The sequence below is a fragment of the Bombina bombina genome, chromosome 3 (genome assembly GCF_027579735.1).
Source record: "Bombina bombina isolate aBomBom1 chromosome 3, aBomBom1.pri, whole genome shotgun sequence".
In the NCBI taxonomy this organism is placed as follows: domain Eukaryota; kingdom Metazoa; phylum Chordata; class Amphibia; order Anura; family Bombinatoridae; genus Bombina; species Bombina bombina.
In genome coordinates, this window is record NC_069501.1 from 559,164,299 (window position 1) to 559,183,892 (window position 19,594).

The 19,594-nt window shown below is 42.0% G+C and overlaps 1 protein-coding gene across 2 annotated transcripts in view; it reads left to right on the forward strand.

Moving 5' to 3' along the window:
• Window positions 1-19,594, forward strand: part of LOC128653667 (lethal(3)malignant brain tumor-like protein 3) — a 112,955-nt gene that overhangs the window by 54,377 nt on the left and 38,984 nt on the right. For both annotated transcript variants that reach the window (XM_053707082.1, XM_053707083.1), the window contains exons 13-16: window positions 3,272-3,357; window positions 3,547-3,657; window positions 3,776-3,890; window positions 3,992-4,091. In XM_053707082.1, coding sequence (XP_053563057.1) covers window positions 3,272-3,357; window positions 3,547-3,657; window positions 3,776-3,890; window positions 3,992-4,091 — 412 coding nt within the window. The remainder of the gene's footprint in view (window positions 1-3,271; window positions 3,358-3,546; window positions 3,658-3,775; window positions 3,891-3,991; window positions 4,092-19,594) is intronic.

A 19,594-nucleotide genomic window follows, 5' to 3' on the forward strand; every position in this document is an offset into this window, starting at 1 on the left:
CGTGCCAGATGTTCAAGCATTTGTTCAGGCTCTGGTTAGGATCAAGCCTGTTTACAGACCTTTGACTCCTCCCTGGAGTCTAAATCTAGTTCTTTCAGTTCTTCAAGGGGTTCCGTTTGAACCCTTACATTCTGTAGATATTAAGTTACTATCTTGGAAAGTTTTGTTTTTGGTTGCAATTTCTTCTGCTAGAAGAGTTTGAGTTATCTGCTCTGCAGTGTTCTCCGCCCTATCTGGTGTTCCATGCAGATAAGGTGGTTTTGCGTACTAAGCCTGGTTTTCTTCCGAAAGTTGTTTCCAACAATAATATTAACCAGGAGATAGTTGTACCTTCTTTGTGTCCGAATCCAGTTTCAAAGAAGGAACGTTTGTTACACAATTTGGACGTAGTCCGTGCTCTAAAATTCTATTTAGAGTCTACTTAAGATTTCAGACAAACATCTTCCATGTTTGTTGTTTATTCTGGTAAAAGGAGAGGTCAAAAAGCGACTTCTACCTCTCTTTCCTTTTGGCTTAAAAGCATTATCCGATTGGCTTATGAGACTGCCGGACGGCAGCCTCCTGAAAGAATCACAGCTCACTCCACTAGGGCTGTGGCTTCCACATGGGCCTTCAAGAACGAGGCTTCTGTTGACCAGATATGTAAGGCAGCGACTTGGTCTTCACTGCACACTTTTGCCAAATTTTACAAATTTGATACTTTTGCTTCTTCTGAGGCTATTTTTGGGAGAAAGGTTTTGCAAGCCGTGGTGCCTTCCATTTAGGTGACCTGATTTGCTCCCTCCCTTCATCCGTGTCCTAAAGCTTTGGTATTGGTTCCCACAAGTAAGGATGACGCCGTGGACCGGACACACCAATGTTGGAGAAAACAGAATTTATGCTTACCTGATAAATTACTTTCTCCAACGGTGTGTCCAGTCCACGGCCCGCCCTGGTTTTTTAATCAGGTCTGATGAATTCTTTTCTCTAACTACAGTCACCACGGTATCATATGGTTTCTCCTATATATATTTCCTCCTGTCCGTCGGTCGAATGACTGGGGTGGGCGGAGCCTAGGAGGGATCATGTGACCAGCTTTGCTGGGACTCTTTGCCATTTCCTGTTGGGGAAGAGAATATCCCACAAGTAAGGATGACGCCGTGGACCGGACACACCGTTGGAGAAAGTAATTTATCAGGTAAGCATAAATTCTGTTTTCTCTCTAGTGGTGTGTAGTTAGTGCTGGCTTCCTACAAATAACAGCGCTTTGTATTTTCGTATTAGAGATTGTTGTAGACAGAAATACCAGTTCATCTACACGTTTCAGCCTAGTAGCAGGCTTTATCAAGATAAAATTAGCATCACAAACTCCCAATATATAGCGCCTTGTAAGTGAGTGGGTTTGGTCATAGAATTCAGCCCAGCTTGTTAAAATAACAGATGCATTTTCAATACCCAAACTCCACCCACCTCTTGCCTTATTTGGAGGATCAAATCAAGAACTTGTAGTAGATAAACTAGCCACTGTCATTTTGTCAGCATAATCTCAGTTTTACTGTATGCTAACATAGCTGAAGCTAATTAGGGACAGATACGGCTTGTAAAGTTTTTAGTGCGCACTTGCAATGATCAGAACTGGAAAACCCCAAATTTTCAGACTTAAAGGGCAATAATAGTCAAAACCCTATATGCTCTAATTTTATTTAGAGAATGTAATTTTTAAGACTACGGACCCTATGCTACTGGGTATTTAACCCCCCCCCAAACAGGACCCGCAGAGTATTGCTGGTTCCATGCAAAACCTTCCGCTGATCCAATCGGCATCGGTAGTCACTCAACTCAGATATGCAACTAGCACTGCTGGTTAGATCAACAATGGTTTCTGTTCGGGACGGCAGTGCTCCGAGCAGTACTTCTTCTGTACACCTTGATATTTGTATATAAAATAGTTATGCATAACGAAACAACTTTGCATTATACTTTCATTATTTAGTTTGCCATTTGAAAAACTGAGCAATTTTTAAATCCTAGTACTTAAACCACAACCTGTTGTTTTCTCAAGGTTAATTCTGCTATATATCTTTCCCTAATTGACTTTATCAGATAACAACTGCAAAACAATGTACTCTATACTAACACTATAGCAGGGGCTAGCCCAGGCGGGCTCTTCCAAAAAAGGCAAATGGTGGGTGGAGTGGGGCTATTGATAAATAATTGCTGTAAAAAGGATGTTAAAGTGAAGGTAAACTTTGAATGAAAGCCCGTTTTTTTTAAACTACTATTAAAAACAGGGGCACTTTCATTGATCAAAGTTTAGAAGGCAACCGTTTTGATTACAAACTTACCTTTGTTTTTTTCACAGCCAGAGCAGTTTCCCCACCCGAAGATCCTCTCTTCACACGTCATCAATGACTAATCCAGCTTCCTCCAATCACGGCATGGCCTCAGGCAATGACTACCCTGGGGGGAAAGCCAGGATTGGAGGAAGCCGGATTAGTCATTGATGACGTGTGAAGAGAGGATCTCCGTGTGGGGGAAGCTGTTCTGGCTGTGCAAGGAAGAGAGGTAAGTTTTTAATCAAAACAACTGCTTTGTAAACTTTGATGAATGAAAGTGCCCCTGTTTTTAATAGGATTTTTTTAAAAACGGGCTTTCATTCATCAAAGTTTACCTTCACTTTAATGTGTTTTTAAAAAGGTATGTTATTCAGTAGCAACACTGAAATATGTCGTAATTACAAGGTGTTTATTGTCCCTTTAACCGTTTTGTGATGCAGGGTCGGTAGTCTTTAAATTACATGCTCTAACAAATTAGCGCATGTCATTTTTTGACTATTGTGGCCCTTTAAAGATAAGGAAACCTGCAATTTAAATAAAGTATATTGGAATTTTTTTAAAATTTTTGCTACGCATAATGAATCCTTTTATATTGCAATCTATTTATTTACTGTTCCTTTAATACCCTTAATGAATTATAAAATAGTTTAATACAAAATACTTGAAAGTTGAATTTGTCTGTTTCATAAAAATTTCTCGCATTACATGTATGCAATATATATATAAAAAAAACAAAAAACTATATGTACATTTTATAATACATAAGTAACTGAATGTTATGGATTTTGACAAAGACTGAAATGTGAAATTCAGAAATGTGTTTTTTTAGCATTGATGTTAACGTAAAATAAGAGTATATAACCCCTAAGCGAATTAAGGTACATTTATATGGTGACATAACCGAAACATAAATATTTTTTTTTTTTTGTGTGTTTTTTTTTTTCTGTGTTATGCAGAATATAAAGAGCCAAAAGCTTTCTCCTGGGAAAGTTATCTAGAGAAGACTGGAGCCCAGGCAGCCCCGGCAAGGGCCTTCAAACTGGTAAGCACATATTGCGCACGCACACATGCATTTCACCTAACACATATCTAACACTTCCTCCTTATGCAGTCTCTTTTCCTTCCAAACTTTCTTTTGCCACTTACCGTTTCCCAGGTAACTCTTTCCTGCTTGCCATTCTCTATACCACTCTATTATTTACACGTTTCTTTTTTCTTCACTTTCTCTCAGCGTCCTCCACATGGATTCCAACCAAACATGAAACTGGAAGCTGTGGACCGGAGGAATCCCATGCTAATAAGGGTTTGTAGCATTGTCGAGCAAGAGGAGAACCGCATTAAGGTGAGTTGTAAGACATTACCACACTGAGAAATCAGGACCGTGAGGAATGAGATACTCTGTCACACATAAAGTGAAATAGTGATCTAAACACACATTCATACCTCGGAATCTCTCACAGCTTCATTTTGATGGCTGGAGCTCTCTATATGATTTCTGGGTGGATGCAGATAGCCCGGATATTCACCCTGTAGGATGGTGTGGAAAAACTGGACACCCCCTCCAGCTGCCCGCAGGTATGTCATTAAATATAAAGCAAAAAAAGACCACTGATGGGAAAAAATTGGAATGAATCAGTCATAGTAATGTGCTAATATTAACATCTCCCTTTCCTAAGGTGCAACAGATACAATGCCAGTGGCAGGACAAGGCTGTCCCATTGCTGGCTGCAATGGAATTGGGCATGTAAGGGGACCAAGATATGGAACACATTATACGTACGTTTAAAATACAGAAGTAACAATGTTAGTGTTTGAATGAAATCTGCAATGTTGAGATATTTACAACATACTCTCCACAAGCTGCAATCAGGCCTGTATTTGAGTCCAACTGAAATAACAGCGATAAATGAGCCTGATTTCTTACACCTGTCATCAAAGATGTCCTTCCATAAGGCAGGGAGAGTCCACAACTTCATTCCTTACTGTTGGGAAATACAACAACTGGCCACCAGGAGGAGGCAAAGACACCCCAGCCAAAGGCTTAAATATTTCTCCAACTTTCCCTATCCCCCAGTCATTGTTTGCATTTCGTCACTGTAGGAGGTGGCAGAGAAGTGTCAGAAAATTTGGATAGTCCTGTAATGGGTATGTTCCCTTCGAGAAAGGACTGGAGTTTTAAGTAATCATGTCAACCTCTCAGTGAGCGTATTGATGAAAGTTAGAGTCTGGAGATGCAGGGAAAGTTTTTCTACGAACCCATCCAGACTGTCGCTAAACAGCTCCTGAGCAATCAGTGTTGACGAGTTTCACTGCTTGCTGCTACACATTCAAGTCCATGTCAGAAGCGCTGCTGCAAGACTGTCACACTTAAGAGGCTGTGCCTGTTCCACAGCATGGATCCTGGAGGGTAAGACCGTTTTTTATATATACAATTTAAAACGCTATAAAGGGTCACAGTGTGCCTCTTGTCCTACTCTCCACAGATGCGGAGAAAGCTTTCGAAAGGGTGGACTGGCAGTTTATGTGGAAAGCCCTGTCGAAATTTGGCCTTTTGGACTCATTCATCAATAGAATTAAGGCTCTATATCATAGTCCTATTGCAAAAATTAAAATAAATAATACTATATCGAAATCATTTCCCATCTCCAATGGCACGCGTCAGGGCTGCCCCCTATCACCCTTATTATTCGCCCTCACAGTAGAAATCTTAGCGCTACAGATCAGACATAATGTAGACATAAGGGGTATGGAGTTTGGCAGTATCACTCAGAAATGCCTTATGTTTGCGGACGACGTGATCCTCACTTTGCAGTCCCCAAGGACGACACTACCAGCATTGCTTAAGACATTAGAGGAGTATAAACAAGTCTCGAACTTTTCCATTAATATGGAAAAATCCGGCCTAATACCACTTAATCTATCACATCAGGAGATAATAGCCATAACACAATGTACTAAATTAACTATCACAGATAAATTTAAATATCTGGGACTGATAATCCCGAAAGATACACGCAAACTATTTTCAGATAACTACATATCCCTCCAAACGAAGGTTAAAAACTTGCTGGATTCCTGGCATAGACAGGGACATCTGTCCTGGATGGGCAGGATCAACACGATCAAAATGATAATCCCCAAATTTCTTTACCTTTTTCAGACTCTCCCGATGGCCTTGCCCAATGCCTATCTCAGGACCCAACAGAAAATGATAAACTCATTTATATGGTCCTATAAGACACCTAGAATAGCGCAACACACTTTATACCTTAGCAAGGAAGATGGCGGTTTAAATATTCCTAACCTCACTAATTATTACAGAGCAGTCCACTTAAGGAGGATACTCTCATGGAATCACGCCCCTTCAGACAAGCTGTGGATTCAGATAGAAAGTCACCTTTCCCAAGTTAAAAATATGAGAGATATAGCTTGGCTTCCAAAACATACTAGATCTCAGACATTACTACAGAATAACTATATCAAAGCCACCCTTAAGACATGGGACTATGTTATCACTCATAATAGAGGAGTCTCCACTTTGATATCCCCTCTAACTCCGCTACTAGGCAATCACCTGTTCTTACAACATAATCTCTTTACCCACACAAATGCAAACAAACTGCTACAGAACCTTCCAATATACCTACTCTCAGACTCAACTGGAGTAAAGGAGAGAGCTTTACTTAATGAAGAATTAGGATCTCCTTTCCAAAATTGGTTTGCATAGCTTCAAATTAGACACGCTATTCACAGCAGCCCTTACAAGCAAGATATACAGAGGACATTGACACAATTTGAACAATTATGTATCAACCCCAAGATTAAGAGAGCGCATCTCTCTAGGTCATGTAATATTTTAAGGGGCTCCTTTCCGGAGCAACGCCCTGCATACTTGGCGAGGTGGAATGAGGAAATACCGAATGACTTGGATGATGAAGATTGGGAACGCTGTTTCCGTACCACTCATTCTTCTTCCACCTCTTTAATTATGGCCAAAGTGAATTATAAAATTATGGCTTATTGGTACTTAACTCCCCAGCGCTTGCATGTCATCTACCCTAGCGCTTCTTCCAATTGCTGGAGGAGATGCGGAGAGGTGGGCTCTATGACCCATATATGGTGGTCCTGTCCTGCTCTGGCTGATTTCTGGCCGCAAATAGAACAGAACATAAATGGTGTCTTGGGTACTAATATCTCCCTGAATGCTTGCTCCATTCTCCTATACCATGTCCCGCAGATTTCCTGCGCCTACCGTAAAAAACTACTCCTTATAATGCTAACGTGCGCTAAGAGGCTGATTCCTAGGCTATGGAAGACGCGAGAGGTACCTACTATCTCCAGATGGATTTTGGAGATAGACCATGTCCTAGCCCTGGAAAAAATGTACTACTCCTACTTAGGCAAGCAAGACTTCATAACCAACATACTATTCTTATGGGAACAAATACATCACACTAACAGTTAACATTTTGGCAATCCCTTTATGTATTTACGTACTGTACCAAACTGACCAGAAATATATGTAATGTCCTGAGAAATGTGTTGATGGGTTTTGTTATGTCTACTGGAATTAGCTAGTTATTATGCTTGAGGATATAGCATAGACTTGAAATGAAGTATAAGTGATAGGATTCCCTTTTTCTTTATCCATTTCCCTTTCCCTAATCACCCTCCCCTCATCACTTCCCTAGATTCTAGAAAATGATGGGTCACTGTTATAATATACTGTATATTTTCATACAATTGTTTCATTGATGTTAAGCGATATTTCTTCTGTTAAGTGTGATCAGTCCACGGGTCATCATTACTTCTGGGATATTAACTGCTCCCCTACAGGAAGTGCAAGAGGATTCACCCAGCAGAGCTGCATATAGCTCCTCCCCTCTACGTCACTCCCAGTCATTCTCTTGCACCCAGCAACTAGATAGGTCGTGTGAGAGGACTATGGTGATTATACTTAGTTTTATATCTTCAATCAAAAGTTTGTTATTTTAAAATAGCACCGGAGTGTGTTATTACCTCTCTGGCAGAGTTTGAGGAAGAATCTACCAGAGTTTTGCTATGATTTTAGCCGGAGTAGTTAAGATCATATTGCTGTTCTCGGCCATCTGAGGAGTGAGGTAAACTTCAGATCAGGGGACAGCGGGCAGATGAATCTGCATAGAGGTATGTAGCAGTTTTTATTTTCTGACAATGGAATTGATGAGAAAATCCTGCCATACCGATATAATGTCATGTATGTATACTTTACACTTCAGTATTCTGGGAGAATGGTACTTCACTAGAATTACACTGTAAGAAAGACATAAAGCTGTTTAATAACTAGAGATTATGTTTAACGTTTTTGCTGGAATGTAAAATCGTTTTCATTTGCTGAGGTACTGAGTGAATAAATGTTTGGGCACCATTTTTCCACTTGGCAGTTGCTTAAATCTGTTTTTTCTGTCAGTTTCTGTTCTCCCTCACTGCTGTGTGTGTGGGGGAGGGGCGCTTTTACTATGCATCAAATATTTCAGTCAGCAACTCATTGTATTCCCTGCATGATCTGGTTCATCTCTACAGAGCTCAGGGGTCTTCAAAACTTATTTTGAGGGAGGTAATTTCTCTCAGCAGAGCTGTGAGAATTATAGTTTGACTGAAATAAAAACTTTTATTCTGTAATTTGTTTCCTGCTTTCAGAAATTGTTATCTTTGCTAATGGGATTAAACCTTTGCTAAAGTTGTGTTGTTTACAAGGATTGAGGCTATAACTGTTTCAATTTATTAATTTTTAACTGTCATAGATCTTCTGTGCTTCTTAAAGGCACAGTACGTTTTAATATTATTCTATTTGAATTGTATTTCCAAGTTGCAAGTTTATTTGCTAGTGTGTTAAACATGTCTGATTCAGAAGATGATACCTGTGTCATTTGTTGCAATGCCAAAGTGGAGCCCAATAGAAATTTATGTACTAACTGTATTGATGCTACTTTAAATAAAAATCAATCTGTACAAATTGAACAAATTTCACCAAACAACGAGGGGAGAGTTATGCCGACTAACTCGCCTCACGTGTCAGTACCTACATCTCCCGCTCAGAGGGAGGTGCGTGATATTGTAGCGCCGAGTACAGCTGGGCGGCCATTACAAATCACATTACAGGATATGGCTACTGTTATGACTGAAGTTTTGGCTAAATTACCAGAACTAAAAGGTAAGCGTGATCACTCTGGGGTGAGAACAGAGTGCGCTGATAATATTAGGGCCATGTCAGACACTGCGTCACAGGTGGCAGAACATGAGGACGGAGAACTTCATTCTGTGGGTGACGGTTCTGATCCAAACAGACTGGATTCAGATATTTCAAATTTTAAATTTAAACTGGAAAACCTCCGTGTATTACTAGGGGAGGTGTTAGCGGCTCTGAATGATTGTAACACAGTTGCAATACCAGAGAAAATGTGTAGGTTGGATAAATATTTTGCGGGTACCGACGAGTACTGAGGTTTTTCCTATACCTAAGAGACTTACTGAAATTGTTACTAAGGAGTGGGATAGACCCGGTGTGCCGTTCTCACCCCCTCCGATATTTAGAAAAATGTTTCCAATAGACGCCACCACAAGGGACTTATGGCAAACGGCCCCTAAGGTGGAGGGAGCAGTTTCTACTTTAGCTAAGCGTACCACTATCCCGGTGGAGGATAGCTGTGCTTTTTCAGATCCAATGGATAAAAAGTTAGAGGGTTACCTTAAGAAAATGTTTGTTCAACAAGGTTTTATATTGCAACCCCTTGCATGCATTGCGCCGATCACGGCTGCAGCGGCATTCTGGATTGAGTCTCTGGAAGAGAACATTGGTTCAGCTACTCTGGACGACATTACGGACAGGCTTAGAGTCCTTAAACTAGCTAATTCATTCATTTCGGAGGCCGTAGTACATCTTACTAAACTTACGGCGAAGAATTCAGGATTCGCCATTCAGGCACGCAGGGCGCTGTGGCTAAAATCCTGGTCAGCTGATGTTACTTCTAAGTCTAAATTGCTTAATATACCTTTCAAAGGGCAGACCTTATTCGGGCCCGGGTTGAAAGAGATTATCGCTGACATTACAGGAGGTAAAGGCCATGCCCTGCCTCAGGACAAAGCCAAAGCCAAGACTAGACAGTCTAGTTTTCGTTCCTTTCGTAATTTCAAAGCAGGAGCAGCATCAACTTCCTCTGCACCAAAACAGGAAGGAGCTGTTGCTCGCTACAGACAAGGCTGGAAACCTAACCAGTCCTGGAACAAGGGCAAGCAGACTAGGAAACCTGCTGCTGCCCCCAAAACAGCATGAATTGAGGCCCCCCGATCCGGGATCGGATCTAGTGGGGGGCAGACTTTCTCTCTTCGCCCAGGCTTGGGCAAGAGATGTTCAGGATCCCTGGGCGCTAGAGATAATATCTCAGGGATACCTTCTGGACTTCAAATACTCTCCTCCAAGAGAGAGATTTCATCTGTCAAGATTGTCAACAATCCAGACAAAGAAAGAGGCTTTTCTACGCTGCGTACAAGAGCTCTTGTTAATGGGAGTAATCCATCCAGTTCCACGATCGGAACAGGGACAGGGGTTTTACTCAAATCTGTTTGTGGTTCCCAAAAAAGAGGGAACTTTCAGACCAATCCTGGACTTAAAGATCCTAAACAAATTCCTAAGAGTTCCATCGTTCAAGATGGAGACTATTCGGACAATTTTACCTATGATCCAAGAGGGTCAGTACATGACCACTGTAGATTTAAAAGATGCTTACCTGCACATACCGATTCACAAAGATCATTACCGGTACCTAAGGTTTGCCTTCCTAGACAGGCATTACCAGTTTGTGGCTCTTCCATTCGGATTGGCTACAGCGCCAAGAATCTTCACAAAGGTTCTGGGTGCTCTTCTGGCGGTACTAAGACCGCGGGGAATCTCGGTAGCTCCATACCTAGACGACATTCTGATACAAGCTTCAAGCTTTCAAACTGCCAAATCTCATACAGAGTTAGTGCTGGCATTTCTAAGGTCACATGGATGGAAGGTGAACGAAAAGAAAAGTTCACTCGTTCCACTCACAAGAGTTCCCTTCCTGGGGACTCTTATAGATTCTGTAGAAATGAAGATTTACCTGACAGAGGACAGGCTATCAAGACTTCAAAGTGCTTGCCGCACTCTTCATTCCATTCAACACCCGTCAGTGGCTCAATGTATGGAGGTAATCGGCTTAATGGTAGCGGCAATGGACATAGTACCCTTTGCACGCTTACACCTCAGACCACTGCAACTGTGCATGCTAGGTCAGTGGAATGGGGATTACTCAGACTTATCCCCTTCTCTGAATCTGGATCAAGAGACCAGAAATTCTCTTCTATGGTGGCTTTCTCGGCCACACCTGTCCAGGGGGATGCCATTCAGCAGACCAGACTGGACAATTGTAACAACAGACGCCAGCCTTCTAGGTTGGGGTGCCGTCTGGAATTCCCTGAAGGCTCAGGGACTATGGAGTCAGGAGGAGAGTCTCCTGCCAATAAACATTCTGGAATTGAGAGCAGTTCTCAATGCCCTCCTGGCTTGGCCCCAGTTGACAACTCGGGGGTTCATCAGGTTTCAGTGGGACAACATCACGACTGTAGCTTACATCAACCATCAGGGAGGGACAAGAAGCTCCCTAGCTATGATGGAAGTATCAAAGATAATTCGCTGGGCAGAGTCTCACTCTTGCCACCTGTCAGCAATCCACATCCCGGGAGTGGAGAACTGGGAGGCGGATTTCTTAAGTCGTCAGACTTTTCATCCGGGGGAGTGGGAACTTCATCCGGAGGTCTTTGCCCAAATACTTCGACGTTGGGGCAAACCAGAGATAGATCTCATGGCGTCTCGACAGAACGCCAAGCTTCCTCGTTACGGGTCCAGATCCAGGGATCCAGGAGCAGTCCTGATAGATGCTCTGACAGCACCTTGGGACTTCAGGATGGCTTACGTGTTTCCACCCTTCCCGTTGCTTCCTCGATTGATAGCCAGAATCAAACAAGAGAGAGCATCAGTGATTCTAATAGCACCTGCGTGGCCACGCAGGACTTGGTATGCAGACCTGGTGGACATGTCATCCTGTCCGCCTTGGTCTCTACCTCTGAAACAGGACCTTCTGATACAGGGTCCCTTCAAACATCAAAATCTAACTTCTCTGAAGCTGACTGCTTGGAAATTGAACGCTTAATTTTATCAAGACGTGGGTTTTCTGAGTCAGTTATTAGTACCTTAATACAGACTAGGAAACCTGTTACCAGAAAGATTTACCATAAGATATGGCGTAAATTCCTACATTGGTGTGAATCCAAAGGTTACTCTTGGAGTAAGGTTAGGATTCCTAGGATATTGTCTTTTCTACAAGAAGGTTTAGAAAAGGGTTTATCTGCTAGTTCATTAAAGGGACAGATCTCAGCTCTGTCCATTCTGTTACACAAACGTCTGTCAGAAGTTCCTGACGTCCAGGCTTTTTGTCAGGCTTTGGCCAGGATTAAGCCTGTGTTTAAAACTGTTGCTCCACCATGGAGTTTAAACCTTGTTCTTAATGTTTTACAGGGCGTTCCGTTTGAACCCCTTCATTCCATTGATATAAAGTTGTTATCTTGGAAAGTTCTATTTTTAATGGCTATTTCCTCGGCTCGAAGAGTCTCTGAATTATCAGCCTTACATTGTGATTCTCCTTATTTGATTTTTCATTTGGATAAGGTAGTCCTGCGTACTAAACCTGGGTTCTTACCTAAGGTAGTTACTAACAGGAATATCAATCAAGAGATTGTTGTTCCTTCTTTATGCCCAAATCCTTCTTCAAAGAAGGAACGTCTACTGCACAACCTGGATGTAGTCCGGGCTCTAAAATTTTACTTGCAGGCAACTAAGGAATTCCGACAAACGTCTTCTCTGTTTGTCATTTACTCTGGGCAGAGGAGAGGTCAAAAAGCTTCCGCTACCTCTCTTTCTTTTTGGCTTCGTAGCATAATTCGTTTAGCTTATGAGACTGCTGGACAGCAGCCCCCTGAAAGAATTACAGCTCATTCTACTAGAGCTGTGGCTTCCACTTGGGCCTTCAAGAATGAGGCCTCTGTTGAACAGATTTGCAAGGCTGCAACTTGGTCTTCGCTTCATACTTTTTCCAAATTTTACAAATTTGACACCTTTGCTTCATCGGAGGCTATTTTTGGGAGAAAGGTTCTTCAGGCAGTGGTTCCTTCTGTATAAAGAGTCTGCCTATCCCTCCCGTCATCCGTGTACTTTTGCTTTGGTATTGGTATCCCAGAAGTAATGATGACCCGTGGACTGATCACACTTAACAGAAGAAAACATAATTTATGCTTACCTGATAAATTCCTTTCTTCTGTAGTGTGATCAGTCCACGGCCCGCCCTGTTTTTAAGGCAGGTAAATATTTTTTAATTTATACTCCAGTCACCACTTCACCCTTGGCTTTTCCTTTCTCGTTGGTCCTTGGTCGAATGACTGGGAGTGACGTAGAGGGGAGGAGCTATATGCAGCTCTGCTGGGTGAATCCTCTTGCACTTCCTGTAGGGGAGCAGTTAATATCCCAGAAGTAATGATGACCCGTGGACTGATCACACTACAGAAGAAAGGAATTTATCAGGTAAGCATAAATTATGTTTTTACGCATCTGTTAAATTGATACACCCAATAAAAACTATTTAAACAAAAAAAAGGGTCACAGTGTGGCTCCTTTTATACCTTGTTAGGATCAATGGTTAATATCTCCTTAAGGGAGATTATTTGAAGAGTTTGGGGATTTATATCTGCTTAATGTGAGTTGTTTTTTTAGGCTCATAGACTGTGTGTTTTGTGGCTTGGAACAAACAGGTTTCACTTTCGTTTTTGAAGTGTTGCGCAGCTTATAATAGCTTGACGCCCTTTTTCATAGCTTGGGAAGTTCTGTTCTACGTACCATGTGGCCGGGTATGGTCCCTTTCATTTCCTAAAATCCTGTTGCAGACATCACTACTAAAGAGAGCGTTTTCACTGTTAGCTGTCTGGTTCTAGGAGGTGATGAGTGCCCCAGCCATTGACATGCCGTTTTTTTAAATTAAAGGGTTTCTTTTTGATTGTCCTTCTGTGGGTATATACAAAGCTATGGAGGACTCTGATACTAAATTAGTAAGTTCCGTTCCTTCTGTACTGATTAATAATTCCTGTTTAAAATGTGAGGAGGCTGTGGTTTGCCTGCCTGCTCAATTTTGTTCCATTTGCCTAAACACTGTTGTATAGTCTAAGAATGGAGACAAGCCTGCTAATACTCATAGAGTTATTAGCCCTTCTGAGCCGTCTACTCCTCATGAATCTGGGTCCCAAGAAATGACTACCCTTTCTACATTACCCGCTCCATATGCAGTTCACCGCGGCTCAACTACTCCTCCATCTGGAGGGTGCCTTTTTCCAGCGGACTTTACCTCGCAGTTACAATCGGCGGTGTCTGCGGCCCTGAGTGCCTTACCTCGCTCTTACAAACGCAAGAGAAAGGTTAAACATAGTTCTCCTGACCTAGAGTCATCAGTTACTAAACCTCCTTCAGCAGAGGAACCCTCCTATAGATTTAAAATTGAGCATCTGCGTTTTTTATTAAAGGTTCTGTCTACTCTAGAGGTTCCAGAGGCTACACTCCCTGAGGAGCCTAAGATCCCTAAATTAGACAGGGTTTACAAAGATAAGAAGGTCCCTCTGACTTTTCCTGTGCCACATTATTAGTAATGAATGGGAAAGAGTAGTAACTTTTTCCCCCTCGTCTACTTTAAAAAAATTATTTCCGCTCCCTGACACTCAATTAGATTTATGTGGCACCATCCTAAAGGTGGATGGTGCTATCTCCACGCTGGCTACGCATACTACTATCCCTCTGGAGGATAGTTCTTCTTTAGAGAGCCTATGGATAAAAAAAAGGAAACTTTTCTGAGGAAGATGTTTCAACATACAGGGTTTTTATTTCAACCGGCAGCAGCTGTAGCTGCGGTTGCTGGAGCAGCTACCTACTGGTACGACACTCTGTTGGAGCTCATTGAGGTGGAGACTCCCCTCAAGGATATTCAGGAGAGAATTAAGGCACTGAGAATTTCTAACTTCTTCATCTGTGACGCAAATTTGCAGATTATTCGCATAAATGCAAAGGCTGCTGGCTTTGCGGTTCTAGCCCGCCGGGCTCTCTGGTTGAAGTCTTGGTCTGCAGATATGACTTCTAAATCCAGACTCCTTTCTCTTCCCTTCAAGGGGAAGATTTTATTCGGTCCAGGGCTGGACTCCATTATCTCTACAGTTACCGGAGGGAAAGGTGCCTTCCTACCGCAGGATAAGAAGAATAGGCCTAAGGGACGGCAAATGTCTAATTTTCGTTCTTTCATGCTAACAAGTTGCAACGACAGCAGTCCTCTTCCAAATTCGAGCAGCCCAAGAGTACTTGGAAGCCAGCTCACTCCTGGAATAAGTCCAAACAGACTAAGAAGCCCGCCGAGATCAAATCTGCATGAAGGGGCGGCCCCCGATCCTGGATCGGGTAGGGGCAGACTCTCTCTCTTTTTTCACATGCTTGGTTCAAGAATCTACAGGATCCTTGGGTCCTGGAGGTTGTATCTCAAGGATACAGGATAGGATTCAAGTCTCATCCGCCCAGGGGCAGATTCCTACTCTCCAGTCTTTCGACAAGACCAGAAAGAGGGCTGCCTTCTTAGGTTGCGTACGGGATCTCTCCTCTCTAGGAGTAATTGACCTGGAACCTTCAGCAGAAAGAGGTTTATGGTTTTTTTCAAACCTTTTTGTGGTTCTAAAAGGGGGAGGAAACCTTCAGCAGAAAGAGGTTTATGGTTTTATTCAAACCTTTTTGTGGTTCTAAAGGAGGAGGGAACCTTTCGTCCAATTCTGGACCTAAAGTGCCTAAACAAGTTTGAGTGTTCCCTCAATACGGTCAATCCTGCCTCTGGTTCAGGAAGGACAGTTTATGACCACAATATACCTGAAGGATGCATACTTTCACGTCCCGATTCACAGGGAACATTTTCAGTTCCTGAAGTTTGCTTTTCTGGATCAGCACTTCCAGTTCATAGCTCTTCCGTTTGGCCTAGCTACTGCTCCAAGAATATTTACAAAGGTTCTTCTAGCCATTGCCATAACATGAGGTATTGCATTAGCGCCTTACCTGGACAATAACTTGGTACAGGCACCATCTTTTCGTCTAGCGAAAGAACATTCTGAGTCCCTTCTCAGTCTTCTTCGATCACATGGATGGAAGATAAACTTGGAAAAGAGTTCTCTTACTCCAAGTACAAGGGTGAATTTCCTGGGAACTATAATAGACTCCATATCCATGAGACTATTCCTCACAGATCAGAGACACTGCAAGCTAACTTCTGCATGTCTTGCCCTCCAGGCCTCCTCAAGACCCTCCGTGGCTCAGTGTATGGAGATAATCGGACTCATGGTGTCCTGCATGGACATAATTCCTTTTGCCAGATTCCATCTCAGACCCTTACAACTATGTATGCTGAGACAATGGAATGGCGACCATTCAGATCTGTTGAGACAGATTGTGCTGGACAGCCTGTCAAGAGACTCGCTCTCCTGGTGGCTCTGTCCAGATCATCTGTCCCAAGGCACATGCTTTTTGAGACCGTCCTGGGAGATTGTGACTACGGAAGCAAGCCTTTCCGGCTGAGCAGTCGTTTGGGGTGTCAAGAAGGCACAAGTTCTGTGGATTCAGGAGGAGTCCTCCCTTCCGATCAATATTTTGGAACCCCTGGCAATCTTCAATGCCTTGAAGGCTTGGCCCCTTCTAGGTTCGTCCCAGTTTGTCAGATTACTATCAGACAATATAACCTCGGTTGCCTATATCAACCATCAAGGGGGAATGAGAAGTTCCTTGGCGATGAGAGAAGTATCTCAGATACTAGAGTGGGCAGTGACTCACAAATGTACACTATTAGCGATCCACATTCCAGGTCTTGACAACTGGGAAGTGGACTTCCTCAGCAGGCAATCCTTTCACCCAGGGGAATGGTCTCTTTACCCTGAGGTGTTTGCAGAGATATTCAGCGAGTGGGGGACGCCAGAGATAGATCTCATGTCATCCCCCCTCAAAACCAAGCTACCCAGGTACGGGTCGAGGGATCCTCAGACGGAATTGATAGATGCCCTATCAGTACCATGGAGGTTCAGTCTCATATCTTTTTCCAACATTAACGCTTCCCCCATCGTTTGGGAGCAAGCATCTGTGATTCTGATTGCTCAGTTGTGGCCACAAAGGATGTGGTTTGCGGATCTGGTGGGGATGTCCTCATCTCCTCAGTGGAGGTAACCTTGTCGCAGAGATCTGCTGATACAGGGTCCCTTCGTTCATCAGAATCTAGATTCTCTGAGGCTGACTGCGTGGAGATTGAACGCTTAGTCTTAGCCAAAAGAGCGTTCTCTGAGAGTGTTATCGACATTCTGGTTTAAGCTTGTAAACCAGTTACTCTACGTATTTACCATAAAGTGTGGAGGACTTGTTTTTACTGGTGTGAAGAGCGTGGCTTTTCCTGGCATAAGGTTAAGGTTGCCAGAATTTTAGCTTTTCTCCAGGATGGACTGGAGAAGGGCCTATCTGCTAGTTCCCTGAAGGGACAGATATCGGACCTGTCGGTGTTACTGCACAAAAGATTGGCTGAGCTTCTGGATGTGCAGTGCTTTGTTAAAGGGACAGTAAACACCAGAATTTTTGTTGTTTAAAAATGTAGATAATCCCTTTATTACCCATTCCCCAATTTTGCATAACCAACACAGTTATAATATACTTTATACCTCTGTAATTACCTTGTATTTAAGCCTCTGCAAACTGCCGCCTTATTCCAGTTCTTTTGACAGACTTGAATTTTTAGCCAATCAGTGCTGACTCCTAGGAGCTTCACGTGCCTGAGCTTAATGTTATCTATATGAAACACATGAACTAATGCCCTCTAGTGGTGAAAAACTGTCAAAATGCTTTCAGATTAGAGGCAGTCTTCAAGGTCTAAGAAATTAGCACATGAACCTCCTAGATTTAGCTTTCAACTAAGAATATCAAGAGAACAAAGCAAAATTGGTAATAAAAGTAAATTGGTAAGTTGTTTAAAATTACATGGCCTATTTAAATCATGAAAGATTTTTTTTTTTACTTTACTGTCCCTTTAAGGCTCTGGCTACGAGCTAGTGTTTTGCAGCAGGCTCCATTTGAGCCTATGCATAGGGTTGGCATTAAATTGTTATCTTGGAAGTTTTTTGGTTTTTTTTGTTGGCTATTGCCTCTGCACGCAGAGTTTCTGAGATTTCTGCTTTGCAATGTGATCCCCCCCCCCCTTACCTGGTTTTTCATGCTGATAAGGCAGTTTTACGCACTAAACTAGGGTTCCTCCCTAAGGTGGTGTTGAATCGTAACATTAATCAAGAAATTAATCAAGTTTAAATTGTTGCACTCTCAATGATACTAACCTTAGAATCTAAGCACTCACGAGTTGTGGTTAACTATGACAAGCCGATCAAGTTAGTAATATATCATTAGTGCATTGAATGGCAACCTCATGGTACTGTGAAGATATTTAAACTGTTGCACTTTGAATATAATCAGATAGAGGCATCGAAATTCAGTGCTTAAAACTTATTATATTATTGAGAGATACATGTAATCTATCTTGCAATACTTGTTGGTTTTGTAACCAATTATCTGCCAGTCAGTGTTAATTGCAGTATACTAATAGGACCCCCAATCTCTCTTGCTTTAAATAACAAAGACTAGTTTGATACAATATTACAGTTACCTACTACTGATCTGGTTTTATGGCCTTCTAACCGTAGTATACATACAAGTGTCTATTTTCAGCAAAGCAAATTGCAACTATGAACAACAGTTTCCTAAGTTGAATTATTTATTAACATTTAAGTCTACATGGATGGTATATAAGGAACCTAAACAATAAGGTTCTTTTGATTATTTGAATTATACCTGACTTGGTCAGGGATTACTAGCAGCATTTAATATTTGAATCCACTACGTTTACCGGAGTTGGGACACAAACTATGTAAAGAATATATGTTACACTATCTAATAGTTGCAAGCAATATTATTATATCCAGATTGAGCAAAGATTACAACTTGACGCTGTGTGTTAACATAATATACCATTATGTCATATTCCAATATGACTCTTACTTTATATTGATACTGACAGTTGTATTAATATACTAAAATTGATCTCTATATTATTATAAACTGATATAAATTCTTAAACTATTGATTAATACATCCTGGGTTTTAAGATTTAACCGCGTATAACACAACTTTAATACTTATATCCATTACGTTGAAATACATAACCAGACAACTACCCTTTTTTAATGTTTATGTTTGTATGTGGACATATATAATTTTTAAATTTCCTAATAAAGGTTATATTTTAACCATTTTCAACACACCCCTCCCCTATGGCTCTTTCTGCCCAATTCTAATTTCAAGCCACCCCCCCTCCCTTTTAGGAAATTGAGTGCTATACAGGCGTACAAATCATCAATCCTAGGATTGATATCTCTTCTCTACCCATTAATCAAGAAATTGTTGTTCCTTCCTTGTGTCCTAATCCTTCTTAAGCGAAGGAACGTTTGCTTCACAACCTAGATGTGGTTGGTGCCTTGAAGTTCTATCTTCAGGCTACTAAGGAATTCAGACAATCTTCCTCTTTGTTTGTCATCTATACGGTGGAAGCATAAGGGGCAGAAGGCTACTACGACTTCCCTATCCTTCTGGTTGAGGAGTGTCATCTGCTTAGCTTATAAAAAGTAGCGGGACGACAGCCTCCTGAGAGGATAACGGCTCATTCCACTAGAGCAGTGGCTTCCTCTTGGGCTTTAAAGAATGAAGTCTCAATGGATCAGATTTGTAAGGCGGCTACCTGGTCCTCCTTACACACTTTTTCTAAATTTTACAAGTTTGATGTGTTTGATTCGACTGAAGCAGCTTTCGGGAGAAAAGTTTTGCTGGCTGTGGTGCCCTCAGAATAGGGTCCGCCTCTTTTTTTCTGTTCTCTCCCGTTATTCATTCAGTGTCCTCTGGAGCTTGGGTATAGTTTTCCCAACAGTAAGGAATGAAGTCGTGGACTCTCCCTGCCTTATGGAAGGAAAACATAATTTATGCTTACCAGATAAATTCCTTTCCTTCCTGCCAGGGAGAGTACATGACCCCGCCCGTAATTTATTGTTTTGAGGGGCGGCTACCTTTTTATATTATTTCT